Source organism: Pelodiscus sinensis, chromosome 3 (assembly GCF_049634645.1).
Source record: "Pelodiscus sinensis isolate JC-2024 chromosome 3, ASM4963464v1, whole genome shotgun sequence".
NCBI classification, from domain to species: Eukaryota; Metazoa; Chordata; order Testudines; family Trionychidae; genus Pelodiscus; species Pelodiscus sinensis.
Genome location: NC_134713.1, coordinates 97391817 through 97411348, shown reverse-complemented (window position 1 = coordinate 97411348; position 19532 = coordinate 97391817). Strand labels below are relative to the sequence as shown.

The window sequence follows — 19532 nt, the reverse complement described above, 5'->3', positions numbered from 1 at the left end:
CCACTAGTTTTTCTTTCTCCTAGGACACAGATTGGACTGACACTTTTATAGTGGGCAGGCTTAAATGTTGAAATGATGCTTTTTGTTAACATTTAAATTGCATTATAGTGATCACCAAGCTCTTCATTCTGCCATCCATATGCATATTGAGTTCATACTTTCAGAGTAAAGTAGTTCTATTGAGCTCAGTGGGGCTAATGGAAAAGCAAATACTGTTCAGTGGTTGTAATGTACTGCAAGGGTCCTCGTGCCATTTGGAATGGTTGTCTATAAAATAGTTGTTCTGCTCAAGAGGACATTTACTGCTGAAGTGCAACACTTTTAAAGCTCAGTTATTGAAAAGTTGAGGCCTAAATGTTATGGCGCACACATGTCAACATTTATAAATTACATTTATAAATTACAAATTCCTTATACAGTACATTGATAATGGAAAATAATTGAGGCCATTTTTTTTCTTGAGTACCATGAAACATCTTCACATTTTTTTAAAGAATATTATTATTTAGACAAAATGTAAATTTCTGGGATGGCTTTTTGATGTTACTCTAAACTAGCATATTGGTAGGCATAATATTGAGTATAATAGTGACTTCAGCGATAGTACCACAGTCACTAAAAACATTGTTGATTTATCAGTATTCAATCAAAGAACTGACGAAATATCCATCCAAAATTTTACAGCTCCTAGTACTAACATATCAGGTATTCAAGAAAATGTTGCTTTGCTCTTTAAAAAGCAAGTGTCGAGGTCAATTGTTGAAGCTAAGGTGCTGTGCTAAATTAAGTAATGTTCTTTGCTTTAAAGCTCTTACATTTTTCAGTATTTCAGCAAACTAAGCTCGTCATTATGTAGTTAAAAGTAAAACACCTCTTTTGTTTTAGAGGAGGATCTGTTTAGGGCAAAATTGGAGGCTACGCTGTGCTCCTTTTCTTTTTGCTGTTTTGAGATGGGTTAGCACTCTTAGACTGAAGCATCTATTATAAAGGGAGTGTTTTGAAGTGGGAAGTGGGGCAGTGTGGTAGGCAGCTGTCAGCACCAGTAACCGGTTGCTTTGGGCTTAGCTTCTATTAAGCAGCTCAACCTATTGACGCAGTGCACAGGGAAGTATTCAGCAGAATTCTCCCCCTCCCTATCCTCATTAATAATCTCCTATGCTGTGGATGTGACAAACCCCATTTTGCGTGGAAGTTGGGCCTGAAATTGTAAGACCTAGACAGATTGGACTTCAGAACTGGATTGTGCTAGCTTATATTTTTGCCATTTCCGAAGTTGCACATTCAGCTTTGCGTTTGACAAAGCTGCTTTGTTCCTTTTTTGGGTTGCTTAATTGCCATTTTCTGGTTTATTTTTTTTTTTAGTGTAAGGTGAAAACTGAGTAATGTTAGTCATGCAGATGTTGTGATATGGATTATGCTATGGATTTGTGATAGACTCTCTGAAATGCACATGAATACAATAATTGTAATGGAGAAAATGGGTAAGCACCTCATTTTTCATGTTCCTTGAGATTTCCTTTTAATGTTTTTTTTATTTATTTTAATGTGTGCAAATGGAAATATTATCCACTGTAAGGAAATGAACAGCTAGTCTCTTTCTCTTGAATTTTTGTTTCCTAATTAAGTTTGGAGTCTAATGTTTGTAGGAGAATGATTTCAAATTATGGTGATTATCCATTGATTTGATTTTTCTAAAATACATAGCACACAACCTGTGATTTGGTTATCAGTGATGAGACAGTGAGAAATGAAGTCTTATTTTATTTTTTTTCTTGTAATTTGAATGGAAAACATTTTTTTAAAAAATTGATACATTAAACAACTTCTGTAGTTTCATACTGCATAATTAATGTGCATAACTTTATCAATAACTTATTTCATGTTTAAGTTATATTTTTACACTAATTTTTATTGGACTAGTCTACCTTTTGCAGTTAAGGGGTCATATTTAGGAACATAGTGTATGTATCTTCTTGTTCTGAACAACACAGTAATTTGCTTTGAAAAGATCAGATTTAAATTAAACCAAATTTGGAAAGACTGGCAGAGGCAAAGAATAGCTATATGCAAAACATGAGGGGATCTGCTATTTTATTGTAAACAGTTTTTATTACAATACAGATTGGGCTTGGAGTTGCTAACATATAGGATAGATTTGGAATTAGGACGGAGAATTGTGACATCTCCATCAGAATGCTTTCTCCTCCTCTATTGACCTCTAACAATAATACTGGTGGGTGAACATATAAAACAGACTTGAGCAATAAGCAGCCCAAGGGCTGGATGCAGTTCACCAGCGCTAGCACGGGTTATTGCCAATGCCTGGTATAAAACATAATTCTGAAGCTGTATCCCGGGCTAATTAATGGGGTTCACTGGTACAAGTTGGACTTCCCTGGTCTGGCACCCTTGGCACCTGACTGGTCCCAGATGAGGGATTTTTCCAGACCAGGGGAGGTTATTTCAGGCCCCCTGCTACTGCCTCCCCCCCCGCCACCCCTCCAAAGGGTTGTTGGCTCCCCCCAAAGCCCAGATGAGCTGCGTGCCGGCTCCCTGCCCTACCCTTGCAGCTCAGGTGAGTCATGTGCCGGCTCCTTGCTCCCACTTTCACAGCCCAGCTGAGCTGTGTGCTGGCTCCCATCCACCCTCCTCACAGCCCATATGAGCCATGCCTCCCAGATTGCCCCATTGCAGCCCAGATGAGCTATGCACCAACTCCTGGGCCCCCACCCCCTTGCAGCGGGCCGGGACTCTCTGATCCTGGAACATATGTGGTCTTGCCAGACCAAAGAATCCTGGATTTTAGAGATGCAACCTGTAATTCTTTTGTACTATATACCTTTTAAAATATATTGACACCTATGTGTGTATTACATATAGAAGCTTTACTTCTCTTTCCATTTAGCTTATCCCCTCCTAACTAACCTTCCCCACCCCACACACACTCCAAAAATATTGTCTGAGGGATAGCCATGTTAGTCTGTAACTTTAAGAACGAGTGTCCTGTTGCACCTTTTATATAGTATCATGTGCTTTTGTGGATAAAACACACTTCATCAGATGTGTTGGTGTGGAAATAACAGAAACTTTTATTTATATATATATATATATATAAATAAGACAAACAGCGGAAGTAGTACCTGTCAATTGTAGGACCTATGTTAATAAAGCTAATTAAATGGGCTGGATGTGTTCCCGTAATAGCTTTTTATGCAAAAATGCAGATGTTAATGACAGGGGAAATTGGCTTTGTAATGTGGTAACCAGTTAAAATCTTTATTCAAGCACAGGGTAACAGTGTCAAATTTGTAGGTGAATTTTAGTTCAGCAGTCTCTCTCCGTAATTTGGGTAGGAAAATTCCTTTGTAGAATAATGGTTACTTTTAAATCCACGATTGAGTGATCAGGCAGGTTAAAATGCTCTCCTACGGCTTTGTGTGTTATTATTTCTGATGTCTGATTTGTGTCCATTTATCTTTTGTCATAGAAACTGTCTGGTTTGGCCAATATACATGGCAGAGGGGCATTGCTGGCACTTGATGACATATATCACATTAGAGCCGTGGTCCCCAACACTGTGCCCGCGGGGGCGCTTCAATGCGCCCGCCAGGTGCTCGGGGCTGGCCTGGCCCCGGGCACATGGTGCACGGGCGCTTGGCGGGGGGAGCGCGCTTGGCGGGGGGAGCGCCGGGCGCGCGGCACTCTGCGGGGGCGGGCGCCGGGCGCGTGGCACTCGGCGGGAGGGGGGGAGCGCCGGGCGTTCGGCGGGAGGGGGGGAGCGCCGGCCCTGGGCGCGCGGCCCTTGGAGGGGGCCCTGCCCCCGGGCGCGCAGCTGGGGGGGGCCCGCCCCCGGGCGCGCTAGTGTCCCGCCCCCCTGGCTCCCGGCGGGCAAACGGCCACGCCCCCTGGCGCCCGACAACCTCAAAAGGTTGGGGACCACTGCATTAGAGGATGTGCAGTTGTATAAGTTCCTGAGGATGTGGCTTATATGGTTAGGTCCTGTGATGATGTTGCTTGTATAGATGTGTGGACAGAGTTGGCAATGAGGTTTGCTGCAGGGCAAGATTCCTGGGTAAGTGTATCTGAGGTGTGATGTATGGCTACTGGTGAGGAATTGCTTCAGGTTGGGGTGGTTGTCTGTCTGTAGGTGAGGATTGGCCTGTGAGAGTGAGGGATCATTTTCCAAAATAGACTGTAGATTTTCAGTGATGCGCTGAAGAAGTTTAAGCTGGGGCCTGTAGGTGATGAACAGTAGTGTTCTGTTTAGGGAAGTTAAGTAGCATTTCATAACTAACCGAGTACTACTCAATTAGTCAATGGGGGGGGGGGGATGTCGCTCGCTTATTGTGGGTATGCAGGCTCCTACTACATTTAAACTGCAGAGCCACAGTGGAGTTAGCTCCCAGGGGCGGCACAAGATGGGACTGAGAAGTCCCGGCTAGTGCCAGCTTCGGGACTGCTGAGGCTCTGCATTTTAAATGTAGTAGGAACCTACTGTATCAGAGGCAGTGAGCAGGAGCTGGTGCTGGGTGGGAGCTTGCTTAAAAGCCTACTTAACCCCAGGTAACCCAGCCGGGTTCTTACTATATTTAAAATGCAGACACACAGCAGGGTTATGTCAGGGTTATGTTTAGTGAGCTTTTAAGCTGGCTCCCTCCAGCACTGTCTCCTGCTCCCCACCCTTACTGCCTCTGTATCAGAGGCAGCAAGGTGGGGGAAGCGAGTAGTTGAGTAGTGACTTGACTACCCGACAAACTTAAGCTTATCAGGTAGTCGACTACTTGAGTAGTCGCTTACATCCCTAGTTCTGTTGTTTTCCCTTTTTGGGCCTGTCTTAACGTGATTGACTTCTGGGTACTAGACTGGCTCTTGTGGCACTAGCATGATATTTGTTGCCATCACATTGTTCATTCGGCTTGTGTGTTCTTTCCCTTGCAGATCTAGGAAGCGTTTTGTCTGTTTACATTGTAAGTTCTGTGGGGCATGAACTGTCTACTGCTTTGTGCAATGCCTAGTGTTTTGTCATTAAGCACTATCATGGAAACATGATTATTAAGAATGTCTTTTATGAATAATAGTGAATTTCAAAACTCAAGTGGCAGCGCGGGCTCCCCACTGCGCAGGGGAGGAGAGGTGGGTCTGAGTTCCAGCCCCGTGTGCCACTGATAATTGGCTTGTGTGCCACTTATGGCATGTGTACTGTAGGTTGCTGACCCCTGCTATAGACAGTTGGCTTGTTTCCTCATAGCTATAAAATCCTGCTAATCTGGTTGTGATCATTGACTGCAAATCATACCAGATTTTATGGGTGCAGAGGGAAAGAGGGAAGAAGGAGAATCATGCCTAAAAGAGGTGGTTTTAGGCATCCTATTGGAAGTAGCCTAAAACCACCAGCCTCATCTTCATTTTTGAATTAATCTAGATTTTCAGATTTAAGACACCAATCTCTTCCTCAGATGAATTCCCTTGTAATACTGAGATCACAGCTTTTTATGCTGTATTATCTGTAAATTAGAAAATTCCAAAGTGGAAATGAAAGTATAGATTAATATACTACCATGGAAGGACATGAAATAAGAGGCATTGCTTTTGGGCATAAGGACTTCATTGAATTGCAGGTAATCAATTAGGTGATCAGAGGAAAGTGCTTGTGTGTTTAAGCAGTTGATAATTTGCCAGTGAGGATTTTTTTTAAAGTGATTTTAACTTATTGAAACACATCAGTGTGTTTTGGGAGCCAATGTGCAAAAGAAACTGTGTAAACATGAGAGGATTTTGGTGATGGTTGTGATGTGCTATGTAATGAGTATATGAAAATCAGAAGGATTTTGTTATAGTGAGTAACGGCAAAAGAGGTCTGAGTACAAAAGAAATCATGTATCACTTACTCTTAGGCAACGATAGAAACGAGAAAGCCAATATGATTGAATGGGGGAAAGGATGTGCTTACCTGGCTTTGCACCCCTCCCCCATGCGGTCCCTAGGCATGATGTCCCAGCCATGGCCTCCCTCTGTTCCCATTGGCTGCAATTGCAGTGGGGAAACCTCCAGGCAGGTGTCCATGTGCTGCAATTCCCCCAGCTGGGGAGAGGGAGAGCAGCAGTGCATGGAGCCGCTTACTCTCCCTCTGAACCAGATCCAGCAGTAAGGTTCAGGGCTTTCTTCCTCCCTCCACCTTTCCAGCAGGAAGCTGGTGCTCCAGCCTTGCGGGGAGGGGGTTGGAAAATGAGGCTGGAGCGTCAGCACGGGCTCCCAGCTGCAGGGGTTGGAGGAGGGCTGAGCTTGAGCCCTGGCCCGCTTGCAAGGCAGCAGGGCCGCGAACCACAGTTTCAGAACCACTGGGCTAATGACTAGGGTTTGTTTATTTTGTTTTGTTTTTGTTTTTGTAGCAGTGGTGGAAATAATTAGCAAATAACTGCTACTCAGGCATGTGATCTACTTTCAGTAAGTTAGACAATTTTTCAGCTTTTTAAAGACTGCAAAAGACACCAGTGAACACAAAGGGTTAAGAGAGTATATCACTTTGACTTTCTATTTTAAGTAATATTTTTAATCAGAAGAAGCTGAAAAAAACACTTGAGACCATCCACAGTTATTTTTCACACGTCTGAATATGTAAGGGAAAAAAAGAAGGGACATCCAAGTCTTGTATAAATTCTTTGAGCCAGATGGCCATCATGGGTTAAAATCCCACATAACAATTTGTGCCTTTACCCAATATTGACATCACAGTGGAAAGTCTCGGAAAGGCACCGCTGACACTGATAGATATTAAAAATACAAGGTAAGTGTGAGGTCTTGGCTATAATTATTCTTTTTTTTGATAAAATGTAATGTGCAGTGTTTACATGGACAGCTACTGCATTGAAGTGAATGTTTCATTTCTCTGCAAAATCAGTGAACTATGTTTATGTCTAACATTTATAGCTAAGAAAACTGTAGATAGTATACCGAGCTTTTGAAGTCACAACCCCCTTCTTCAGATCTGAAGAAGTGACTTGTGCCCATGAAAACTCATGATACCATCTACATGTTTTTGTTAGTCTCCTAGGTGCTGTAGGACCATTCGTTGTGTGTTCAGTTTTTTCAGTTATAGATGAACATGACTACCCCTCTGAGACGTTTATATTTGATGTGTTAACCTGTAAACTATTTTGAGAGAATTTGAGTGTGAAAGTCAGTAGCAAGCAAGTTCTCGGACCTTTTAACATATGAAATGAGGAGAAATAGAGATGAAGGCCAAATACTTTAATCACCAATCCTGTGAACACTTCAGCAAGTACCTAGCTGAGGGCAGAATTTTAAATGTGATTTTAAAAAAAGTCTGTAAAGAGAGATAGGTAGGTAAATAATGTTAGGGGTGGGTTTTAGGCTATAATTTGCCTTTAGAAATCGAAGTCTGCTAGCTTCTTGTGTGTATGCTCACTTGGTATCTCTAAAGATGGTGACAATGCATTGATGTTCTCCTATAACTGGAAGTAATTTAATATTTTTTGCGTTTAGTGGAGAGAGAACAAATTCATGAGCTTGTTTCCTGTGGTTTTTGGGTGTTTTGTTTTAAGGTAGAGAATAAAGCAATGTACATTTAAGAAACAAAAGCAAATTATGACTGGGAGATTGAAGACAAGTCATAAAAACCTGCACACAAATTGCAGGGTTTTATCACAAAGCAGGTACATTTTGTCCCTCATGAAATGCAGTGGATATAACTGCAGTTTAATTTGGTCCAATAAGACTAAATGCAAGAATAACCCTCTCTTTTTTATGAAAATATAACAGTTATGAAAGGCTGTTAGAATTGTCCTACAATCTGTGTTGTCATTAGTGTGTCTAGTTTTGAAAAAAAAATATTTATAATTGAACAATCACAAGAAGATGGCAGTTCAGTTATAGTTTTAGGCTGTGTCTACATTGGCACCCTTTTCCGGAAAAGGGATGATAATGAGACAAGTCAGAATTGCAAATGCCGCGGGGGATTTAAATATCCCCCGCGGCATTTGCATGAACATGGCTGACGCTTTTTTCCGGCTCGGGGCTTTGCTGGAGAAAAGCGCCAGTCTAGATGGGATCTTTCAGAAAATAAAGCCTTTTCCGGAAGATCCCTTATTCCTGATTTTAAGAGGAATAAGGGATCTTCCGGAAAAGGCTTTATTTTCCGAAAGATCCCGTCTAGACTGGTGCTTTTCTCCGGCAAAGCCCCGAGCTGGAAAAAAGCAGCAGCCATGTTCATGCAAATGCCCTGGGGGATATTTAAATCCCCGGGGCATTTGCAATTCCGACTGGTCTCATTAGCATCCCTTTTCCGGAAAAAGGTGCCAATGTAGACACAGCCTTACTGGACATTGCGCTTTTCTCTAATGCTGGGTCTCTGTCAGAAGACTGGAGCATGTGAAAATATTCACATCTGTTCCTCACTTTATTTTCTCTTGGTGCAGTGTCAGTCCTTTGTCACCTACAGCTGGCATTAGGCTGATGTTAACTGAGTGCTGAGAAATGAAGACATCTTAGTATTTTGGTCTGCTGTTTTCCTGTCACCAGACATGGGGGGAGAGGGAAAATCTCTTAATACATATTTGTTTTTGTGGCCTCTTACAAAGTGAATTTGGCTCTTTTCTATGAGGAGTAGGAAGTAGTGGTGGTGATGATGATGATGATGTGTATATACCTTTGATGTGACAAGATGGGAAAAAATTCCGTGTTATTGCTAAGTTCATTACATGTGGGAAGCAGAGGAAGAAATGTAAAATAGTGATAGAAATGTAGCCGTGTTAGTCTGGGGTAGCTGAAGCAAAATGCAGGACAATGTAGCACTTTAAAGACTAACAAGATGATTTATTAGATGATGAGCTTTCCTGGGCCAGACCCACTTCCTCAGATCAAAAAAAGCATACTAAACTAGACTTTTCATTGAGTCCCTGAAGTCCTTGGAGAGTTGCTAGCTCTCACATTCTTCTGTCTCTCAGGATTCTTATTATAAAGCCTGTTTCAATGTTCTTTAAGTTTCTTGCTCTGGTGCCTACAAATAATAATTAGAAAATATAAATGACATATCAGATAAATAGCTTATCACCAACAGCTTGCATTTGGTTCATTGCCTCCTTAGAGAAACACTATATAAATTAAATTGTTTGTTATTCTGGAACTATTCCTGCTTCAAAGTCAGATCCAACTATCACGTCATTGGACATATTTTAGAGGAGAACATTCGAAGAAGAGCTCATTTTGAAGATGCTGGTTTTGCTTCAGAGACTTGGTTTCCATGGTCCTTTTAAGTGGCAGATTGGCGGATTGTTCTTTATGGATTTTTAAATCCAGCATATGCTGACATGCTTCATCTTCAAAAAGGCGGTGATGTGACAGAGAATCTGCTTTTTGTGGGGTGAGGTTTGTTTTGTTTTTTCTTTTTACTACTGTACCTACCTCATCAAGGAGAGAGTGTCCCTTCTTGGCTGTATGCCCATATTTAGAGCCCAGATGACAATTCCTTATGTTCAGTTCCAGACAGTAATTGCACTGAGCTGCTGTGTAAGCGGGAAAAGGAAGTTTTCATTGTGTAATGCCCACAGAAGTATGGAGCAAACAAAGCTTCATGCTGCTGGGACTGCAAAATAAACTAAATCAGTCTGTAAACTCCTTTATTATCTAATGCAAAGCAAATCAAGGCACTGTCACGGGGACAGATTATTTATTAGCCTGGGGTGTTGAGAAATACAATCAATTATATTTGCCAAATAATTATAAAAAAGGCATCATTGAATACTGGCTCTGCAGCGCAGATTGGAAGGAGACATTAACATAACTATTTTTTTAATTAATCACAGACCGTCTTTACAGGACTGTACAAAACAGGTCTGGCCCTACAGGCCTGACACTCTAATGGTTTGATTACAGGAAGCCCTTGCCATTTGTGTGGGCTACATTCTTGAAATCACCGCAAATGGTGAAATCCACAAATTTTAGGGGCAAGAGGTGTGTGTTCCCAAAACAAAACAGCCACCTTTTTCCATCCACTTCTAGTTTCTGGCAGTGGCCAAATACAATAGTGATGAATCATGATTCTCATGATATTTATTATATCTATGTTTAAGTGTCACCGTATCATATGCCCAGTGAAATGTCCTGGTACTGTACGGCTCCGTTACTAGATTAGACTGGAAAAGCATCATCCTGCGGGGTCATGTGCTTGGGCTAATGTGGTGCAATGCAAAGCCGCAGATACCGAAACAGTGAATGGTGAGGGCTCCTGTAAATCTGTGATGGCCAGGAAGGAACCTCACTAGACCACAAAAGATTTTTTTTTAAAGCACATTTTTAAACTTGGTCATTTAATACATAGCCAGAGTCTCCTGGTGTTAACCCCACTTAACCCAGAGTGGTACAGAAGAACTTAGTTCCTTGTGGGGGAGGAGTCTTACATTTTTAAGGTTGTGCACACATGGTTTCTCTACATTTACAGTGCTGTAGCTGCGTGACTGTGCTGCTGTGGGACTTGCTGAAGGAAGTGCCCACATTGACAGGAGAGCTACTTTCGTTGACGTAGATACTCTATAACCCTAAGAGGCAGTTGTGGTGTCAGTGGGAGAAGCCCTCCTATTGACAATGCTGTCTACTCCAGGATTTCAGTCAGTCTAACTGCATCATTCATGGGTGGATTTTCCATGTGTCTGTGGGACACAGCTATATTGACGTAGGGGCATAGGTTAAAATTTCCAAAAGTGCTCAAAGTTGGCTTACTGCTGTTCTCGTTGAAATAAATGGATACTTTTGGCTTTAGGGGAACCAAAGTTAGACATTTGCTGAGTGCTTTTGAAAATCCCACCCATATTCAGTTGTCGAATTAGGTTTGTTTGCAGTTTAATATTTTAAAAAACAACTGAAAGCTTTAGTTTGGTTGGAATGTTGTTTTGCTGCAGAACATTTAGAAATCTCAGATTGAAAATGTAATCTCATAGGAAACTACTTTGGTGGCAGATGGGTTTTATGAATAGGATTGCTGCTGCACTTCATTTTATCATGGGCCTCAGACCCTGCAACGTGCTTAGAGCACACATGCCAATAGCTAACAAAAAGATGTGGCCAGTCATCGTCTCCTTGACAAGCCAAACTATAAAACCAGTGAATTGTTGCAGAGGCTTTTAACGAGCACAAAGATAGAGCAGATCACACAGTCACCAACTGCTGTGTGTATAGACAGAACTCCTTAAAAACCTGCACTAAAATGTGTACTTTTTTTTTTTATTACACTATCAAGCTTGTTGTTAGGGGCCCCACATGAGGTTTCTTTCACTGCTCCTTATGTCGAGTTGATGGTTTAGCAACTGTGTCTCAACCAGGCTTCCCCCCACCTTCAATTTGAGCCTGAGTGCATATTTTGAAAAGAGCTTTTTCTTGGTTTGAGCTTGGTTCAGTGAACAAGGTGGCTATTTGAAAACAGTGGGGTGTAGAGTTGTATGTCTTGTCACCCTTTGCTTTTACCCTGGCTGACCTTCAAGCTGTGTAGGAGACAATACTTAGGATGATTAATCAGTCTTCACTTGTTATTCCCGGTAGCTTGCCTGGCTTAGAGAGAAGGGTGAGAAAGGAGAAGAGGAATATAAACACAAACATCATTTTCTAACATTTTGTTTAGAGGAGACAGTGGGATGGAAGACGCCAACCTGGATCAGCTGCTAGAAGACAGTAAGTTTGAGACCTGGTGCAGCATTACAAAGCACAGTGTAGTTAAAAAAACAGCTAACTGATGGACTCTTCTTAAGCAGATTTAGAACCTCTAGTACTTGTTTTATGTAGAGGGGGAAATTACTGCAATAGAAGCAGCTGAGAGAGAGCAAAAGTTTGGGGATTTTTCTCTTCATTCAAAATGTGTTAAATTATAGTGTGCAATATTCTTTAGCTATTTTGAGCATTTATTAAATATATCTAATACCTTTCCTCTGTAAAATGCTTTTACATACAAATATTAACACTGTATTATACATTAAAGCCATTATTTATTTTACCAACATTTTATTTATATAAAAATAATAGGTATTTAAAATCATACATTATTGAATGTTTATGGTGTTTTTGTTTTTGTTTTTTAAACTTCAGTAGCCTTTTTCATATCAATCTGTCCTTTCGCCTCAAATAGTTTTAGTCTGCTTTTTTGACAGGAAGAATTCCACTCATTTTGACAATTTAGTAGATACTTACAAAAGCTGTTCTTCAATGTCTAAGGGCCTGCTCAAAACCCTATGTTCCTTGCTTGAACCTTTACTTATTCTTCTGGATTAAAAAGTTACATGAAATAGGATGTTGATATAGGGGCACAAAATATTTGCAAACATTGTAAAGTCTACCATATGACTGCTGAAAAATTGTAATGATTTTTACCTATGTTCTTCAGTTACTTATTACAATACTGCTGTTTGGTAGTTCCACAACAAAGCAAAACTAATACATTTTGCTTGTGGAGTTCTGAGCGCTTACTTAGATCAGTATCTTGGCATGACTTGTGAATATGTGTCCTGTTACACTGCAACTAAACTATGTTACAGTAAATCATGTTTTCAGCGAATAACCTTTTTACAACAAAAATAACCAGTTTAGTAGTATCATACAGCAGTGTATTTGTGAAGTGAGGACTTGGGTATGGATTAATGCACTCTATAGAGGTGTGATTTCCAAAGAACATTCACATATGAATTGATTGGTCCATGTAAGCCAGGCATGGGCAATCTTTTTTTTTTTTAAATGTCTGGGGCAGGGCCTCAACAGGAAGGGGCGGGGCCAGGATGCCTCAGGCTTCCCCACCCACAGACCATGATTGCTCTGGGGGTGGGAATCCCCCAACCTCCTCCTCCCCTCCACTAAGCACCCGTGCCCCTGATGGTGGGAAGAGACTTCCTGTGCTCTCCCACCCCAAGCCAATCAGGGCCTGGGGGGGACGACATGCAAAGTCTCTTCCTGCCCGGCCCGAGCACGCAGCACTCCAGGTAGGGCGGAGGAAACTGTGCTCACGCCCCCTGCCCTCAGATCCTGATTGGCCTGGGGATGGGGGAGTATGCAAAGCCTCCTCCTGCCCTGCTAGGAGCACACAGCACTTCTAAGCGCTGCACGCTCCTGGCAAGGCTGGGGTAGGGTAGGGTTGCCAGGTGTCCGGTTTTCTACTGGACAGTCGGGTATTTGTGCCCTCTGTCCAGTAGAAAAATTCAGAAAATACCGGACATGTGCAATATCCGGTATTTTCTGAATTTCCGGCTGGGTGCTGGATGGACTCCTGGCGGGGGCGTGGGAGTGACTGGTAGGCGGGGCGTGATTGGCACTGGGAGCTCTGTGGTCACATGCAAAAGCTGGCTGGGGTGGGAGCAGTGGATAGGACTCCCAGCCACTCCCCCAGCCTGGATTCTGCCCACAACCAGAAGCTCCAGCGCCGATTGCGGCCCCACCTCGCAGCTGGGAGCCTCTGGCTGTGTGCAGAAGCAGGGGGGGCCACTCCCACTGCCCCCGCCTGGCTTCTACTAGCAACTAGAGAGAGTGCCTGCCGGGGGTGCGGTCTGTTGGACTCCGGCTGCGGACAGTGGCTGCACCTCCCCCGTCCCCCCCACCGCCTGCTCTGCTTCCCGCCCCCCTTCCTCGGCCCCCCCATCCCATCAAGCCCTCCCGGCCCTAGATCCCGCCCCAGCTCTGCTTCCCACCTCCCCTTTCTCCCAGCCAGCCCTGTGGCCCCTGACCCACCCCAGCCCCGCCCCCTTCCTCTCGGCCAGCCCCGCCCCCTCCCGGCTGGTTCCTTCCCCCCCCCCCCCCCCGCGCGCCCCCGGCAAGTGTGTCTGGTATTTTGGGGGATCTACCTGGTAATCCTAGGGGTAGGGTGGAGAGAACTTTGTGCACTCCTCCCACCCCCAGGCCAATCAGGGCTGGGGGTGGGGGCAGCATGCAAAGCCTCCTTCTGCCCTGCTAGGAGCGCATGGCACTACAAAGCCTAATAGTTCTGGGGATAGGGGAGCAGCAGGGTCTCTGCAGGCCAGATGAACCTGGTTGGTGGGCCAAATCCAGCCTGTGGAGGCCCTTTTGCCCACCCCGAAGTAGACCCTGCTGGTGCACTGTAACATAGTTCTATTTGAAACAGTGCTTTGTTAAAGTGAAATAGGGCACCTTTAGGGACTGCTGGTATGCACTAAAGGTTCCTTGGTACACTTTAACAAGTTTCAAACAGTACTATAAGAAACACATCAGCACAGACCAATTAATATGCAGTATGTGACTGTACTTTGGAAATCACATCTACTGTGTAGATAGGGTTGTCAGATGGTTGAAACAAAAATGCCGAACACGCCCCCTCCCGCCCCCCCCAAAAAAAGCCGGGAAAAAATTTAGTTGAAGGGGGGGGGGGGAAGGAGGTGGGGGGTGTCTTTTGGCTGGCAGCCATTTTGTGCCAGCAGCCTTGGGGAACCAGGTAAGCATGGGGGCTGGGGTCGGGGGGCTGGGGTGTTGGGGGTGGGGGGGAGGCCAGGTGCTGAGTGTTTATAGGGTTGCCAGGTGCCTGGCATTTTCACCTCCTAGCTGGGGAAAAATTCAGAAAATACCAGACATCTTGGGTGTCTGGTATTCGCTAAATTTTTTTTACCTGACAGGAGCCAAAAATACCGGTCTATCCGGGTGAATACCGGACACCTGGCAACCCTATGTATAGACAAGCTCTCAGTTCTACCTGGGTTTTGTTTATTGGGATTTAAGGGCTTTTTTCAGTGTGACTAAGCTACCAAGAGATTCCTACTCATCACAGTGTTATCTTTTATCAGGGACCTCCTGTATAACACTGGACATAGGACTACTCAGCAAGCACCGGCACGTGCTTATCTTTACATTTGCGAATAGCACTGTTGCAGCAAATGGAACATATGCATGAAGTTAAGCATATTCAGAAGTGCTTGGAGAATCAGGGCCTAAACTAGCACCTGAATATACCACATACAATGTAACGCTTATAGAACTATCACACAACTGGTTCATTTTCTGCATCTCATCTGTGAGACAGCAATTAATTCAGGGAAGTCTGGCATCCTGTGTTATGCAGAAGACCAGACTAGATGATCACAATAGTATCGTCTAGCTTCAAGTTAAATAGCTCTCCTCTTTTATCGAAGCTTCCACTGTAAACAGTGCTTTCCTGTAACAATTTAGGTCCTACAAGGACTTTTGAATTTGTTTTATTTTACATGTATATTTCATTGGCTTCAACAGAGCTACTCCCATGTAAAGTTAAGCATCTGCATCAGTGGTTCTGGGTAGAGGCCTGAAATATTACTCTAAAGAAGGATAGGTATTTAATTGGAAACTAAATAGTTTCATTGCATTTGGTTGTAGTATAGCAGCACCTAAAAATGCTGCATGTTGTACAGGCCTATTGGAGGACACACTCCTTGTCTGAAGTTGCTTACAGTTTTTTGTCTCTTCCTCACTACAACTTTGTTTACACATCTCCCAGGGAGAGGGGGACAGTTTACAGCACTAGTCCTAGTGTTCCATCTTGGACCATTCCAAAATGAGCTTGTGTGAATAGCTGACCAATATCTACAGTATAACTAAGTTCAAAAAAGAATTAGATAAATTCATGGATGAATTCATGGGTGGCCATTAGCTAAGAGGGTCAGGGATGTAATTCCATGCTTGGAATGACCCGATTGGCAGTGTTCCCTATACACTGAGCTCTTGGGTGCTCAAATGCTTCCCAACTGATTAGCAGAGTACCCAAACCACCTACAACTGGCAACATGTGTTTCTTTGGCGGTGTACATCTGCACATGCCTTGGTGCACATAACAAAATGTATTCTGTTTATGGGTGGAAAAAAGTTAGTGAACATTGCCCATGAGTAGAGAGTATCATAGGCAGGGGATGGCTTTGCCTTTCCAAACTGCTTCACATGACCCCATCTCTACTTCTCCAGAGTCTAGGCTTGCTGTTCCCATGCCAAAGACTGGAGCAGGAAGTCCAGGGGCCATGCCATGCTGCCTGTCCCACTCTGGCCTCTGGGGCTGTCAGCTTGGCTATGTGTGTGTTGTGGTGGGGGGAGGAGGGGCTCATGACCAGGATTTGGGGTGCTAGGTATGGCCTGGAGAGACTGGGGCTGTACCACCTGGCTCTCTTCTCTGAAGTTGGGGAGGCTGAACTCACTCTGCCCAGCACGCCTCTCTGGCATGCTGAGACCAGAGGAGACTGGAGCCATGCTGCCTGTCATTCCTCTGGCTCGCTGGAGGAGGTTGGGGCCGTGTCTCCCAGCACTCCTCTCTGGAACTCCAGAGCTGGGCAAAGCTGGGGCTGTGCCGCCTGGCAGTCCTCTCTGGGGCAGTGCTATCTGGCGAAGGGGCCAGCAGCCACAGTGGGGTGGATGGCTGGGCAGGGGATAACAGTGGCCACAGTGGCAGGGAGGGGATAGGCTCCAATAGACACAGAAGGGGAGGGGCCTCACTCAAGCAGAAGGCATAGGATTGGGTTCACTCATGGCCCATCGACAACCCTAATCCTCTGAGAGCTAGAAACTGAGAAGGGAATCCTAAAATACTAGAACTGGAAGGGACCTTGAGACCAGGCAGCATCTAGATCATCCCTGATAGATATCTATCTAACCTGCTCTTAAATATCTCCAAAGAGGTGATTCCACAACACCCATAGGCAATTTATTCCAGTGTTTAACCACCCTGACAGTTAGGAAGTTCTTCCTAATGTCCAACCTGAACCTCCCTTGCTGCAGTTTAAGCCCATTGCTTCTTGTTCTATCCTCAGAGACCAAAGAGAACAATTTTTCTCCCTCCTCCTTGTGACACCCTTTTACATATTTGAAAACCACTGTCACATCCCCTTTCAGTCTTCTCCTTTCCAAACTAAACAAGCCCAATTCTTTCAGTTTGCCATCATAGCTCATGTTCTCTAAACCTTTAATCATTCTTGTTGCTCTTCTCTGGATCTTCTCCAGTTTTTCCACGTCTTTCTTGAAATGAGGTGCCCAGAACTGGACACGATACTTCAGTTGAGGCCTAATCAGCACAGAGTAGAGCGGAAGAATGACTTCTCGTATCTTGCTCACAACACTCATGTTAATTCATCCCAGAATGACATTTGCTTTTTTTGTAACAGAGTCACACTGTTGACTCATATTTAGCTTGTGGTCCACTATAACTCCTAGATCCCTTTCTGCCGTACTCCTTCCTAAACAATCACTTCCCATTCTGTATGTGAGAAACCGATTGTTCTTTTCTAAGTGGAGTACTTTGAATTTTTCCTTATTAAACTTCATCCTATTTACCTGAGACAATTTCTCCAGTTTGTCTAGATCATTTGGAATTATGACCCTATCCTCCAAAGCAGTTGCGATCTCTCCCAGCTTGGTATCATCTGCAAATTTAATAATTCTACTCTCTATGCCATCATGTAAATTGTTGTTGATGAATATTGAACAGAACCGGTCCCCAAACAGATCCCTGTGGAGTCCCACTTGTTATGCCTTTCCAGCAGGATTGAGAACCGTTAATAACTACTCTCTGAGAACAGTTATCCAGTCAGTTTTGCACCCACCTTACAGTAGCTTCATCTAAGTTGTATTTGCCTAGTTTATCGATAAGATCATATGAGACCGTATCAAGTGCTTTACTAAAGTCTAAGTATTCCACGTGGATAAGTATTCTCCCTTATCCACAAGACTTGTTATCCTATCAAAAAAGCTGTCAGCTTGGATTGACATAATTTGTTCTTTACAAATCCATGCTGGCTGTTACCTGTCACCTATTTTCTTCCAGATGTTTGCAGATTAATTCCTTAATTACTTGCTCCATTATCTTTCCTGGCATAAAAATTAAATTGACTGGTCTGTAGTTTCCTGGGTTGTTCTTACTTCCCTTTTTATAGATGGACACTATATTTGCCCTTTTCCAGTCTTCTGGAATCTCTCCCAACTTCCATGATTTTTCAAAGACAACTTGGGGTTCAGATATCTCCTCTATCGGCTTTTTTTTTTTTTTAAATAAAAGCCTCATCCACCTCTTCTGCCTGGGTAGGTGGTCTGTAGTAAACTCCTAGCATGACACCACCCTTGTTTTTTTACCCCTTTTAACCTAACCCAGAGACTCTCAACAAATCTGTCTCCTATGTCCATCTCTACCTCAGTCCAAGTGTATACATTCTATATATATATAAGGCAACACCTCCTTCCTGTTTTCCCTTCTATCCTTCCTGAGTAAGATGTACCCTTCTATACCAATATTCCAATTGTGTGTATTATCTCACCAAAGCTCTGTGATACCAACAATGTACTAGTTGTGTTTTATTTGCACTTCAAGTTCTTCCTGCTTATTACCCATACTCCTTGTATTTGTATACAGGTGCCTTAACCTGGGTGGCTCTCTCCAAATTTCTCTTTTTGGCATCCACCCCCCTGAAGCTGTGGTACTCACCACTGTGGGAGACATGATAGAGGGCTAGTTGGACTGCTGATCTAACCTAGGGATGTAAAATCCTGTTTAATCAGCTAACAGGTTAAACATTATAGTGAACCTCTTAAATGGGGGTGAGTGGGGCCCTACCCCGCTATGGATGGAGAGCTGCTCTGTCTGGAGGTAGGTGGGGAGCTGCTCGGGCTGGTCCCACCATGCTGTGGGTGGGCGGGAAGCTGCTTGGACCATGGGTGGGGAGCTGGCGAGGCTAGCCAGGTCACTGGTTTACAGGTAACCAGTAATCATCACCTGGTAAGATACACAAGCCCTGGTTAATCACTGGCATCCCTAATCTGACCCAGTGTGGCCATTCATTGCTCCTGAGTTATTGTTCTAGTATGGAACTATTGAGAAACAGCCTCTGAATCATTCACTGAAACATAATGTAACGAATATTCTTACTGAAAAGTCACCTGGTTCCCCACAAAGAAAATTGGAACGCTATCAAAATCGCTTTCTCAATTGGGCTGACTCTTGTGCTTCTAATCCAAAGTGTGCTAGGTTTCTTTCCATATACAGTTATCCTCCTCCTGTTATCCTCCACTATGCTTATCCTATTCTTGTGAGCTGGTGTAATAGCACATTATCGGAGTCCTGCTCTCTGCAAGTAAAATCTTTAAATTCCAATGCCTGGAGAGCTTATGAGAGGGAAGGGCTGTGAATCTAAACAAAGTAGATTGGTAAAGTTATAATTAGACCTGCTTTAAGATCTTTTAATTTTTTCCATATAACTGTGAATTTGTGGTAGATTTAGGGAAAAATGGACTGCACTGTCAAGATCAGATCATATAGTTTCACGTTGAAGAAATTCATTGCCCCTAACTTGGGAAGAGAACAAAATAACAGGGCAATGGATAGTGAAAAAGTAGAGTGCACCATTTTAGGATCTATAATCTTACCAACAAAGGAAGCCAGGTTGCCTGTAACTCTCCCCCTCCCCCTCCCCCTCCCCCTCCCCCTCCCAAAAAAAGATAATTTTAAAATTTATACTAACTAGTGACTTGCTTATATAAACTTATTCTGATTTATTGTATTTTATTTTGTTAATTACTTTCTGTTCTCACAT

The 19532-nt window shown here is 43.4% G+C and overlaps 1 protein-coding gene across 5 annotated transcripts in view; it reads left to right on the top strand.

Moving 5' to 3' along the window:
- MAP7 (microtubule associated protein 7) overlaps positions 1 to 19532 on the top strand; it is a 193142-nt gene that overhangs the window by 56126 nt on the left and 117484 nt on the right. Inside the window, exon 1 of one of the 5 annotated variants that reach the window (XM_075924255.1) lies at positions 1460 to 1481. The exons of the other annotated variants lie outside the window; for them this stretch is intronic. Within the exon in view, the coding sequence (XP_075780370.1) occupies positions 1469 to 1481 (13 nt within the window). The 5' untranslated portion in view covers positions 1460 to 1468. Of the gene's footprint in view, positions 1 to 1459; positions 1482 to 19532 lie in introns of those variants that run through there. 5 annotated transcript variants of the gene reach the window in all.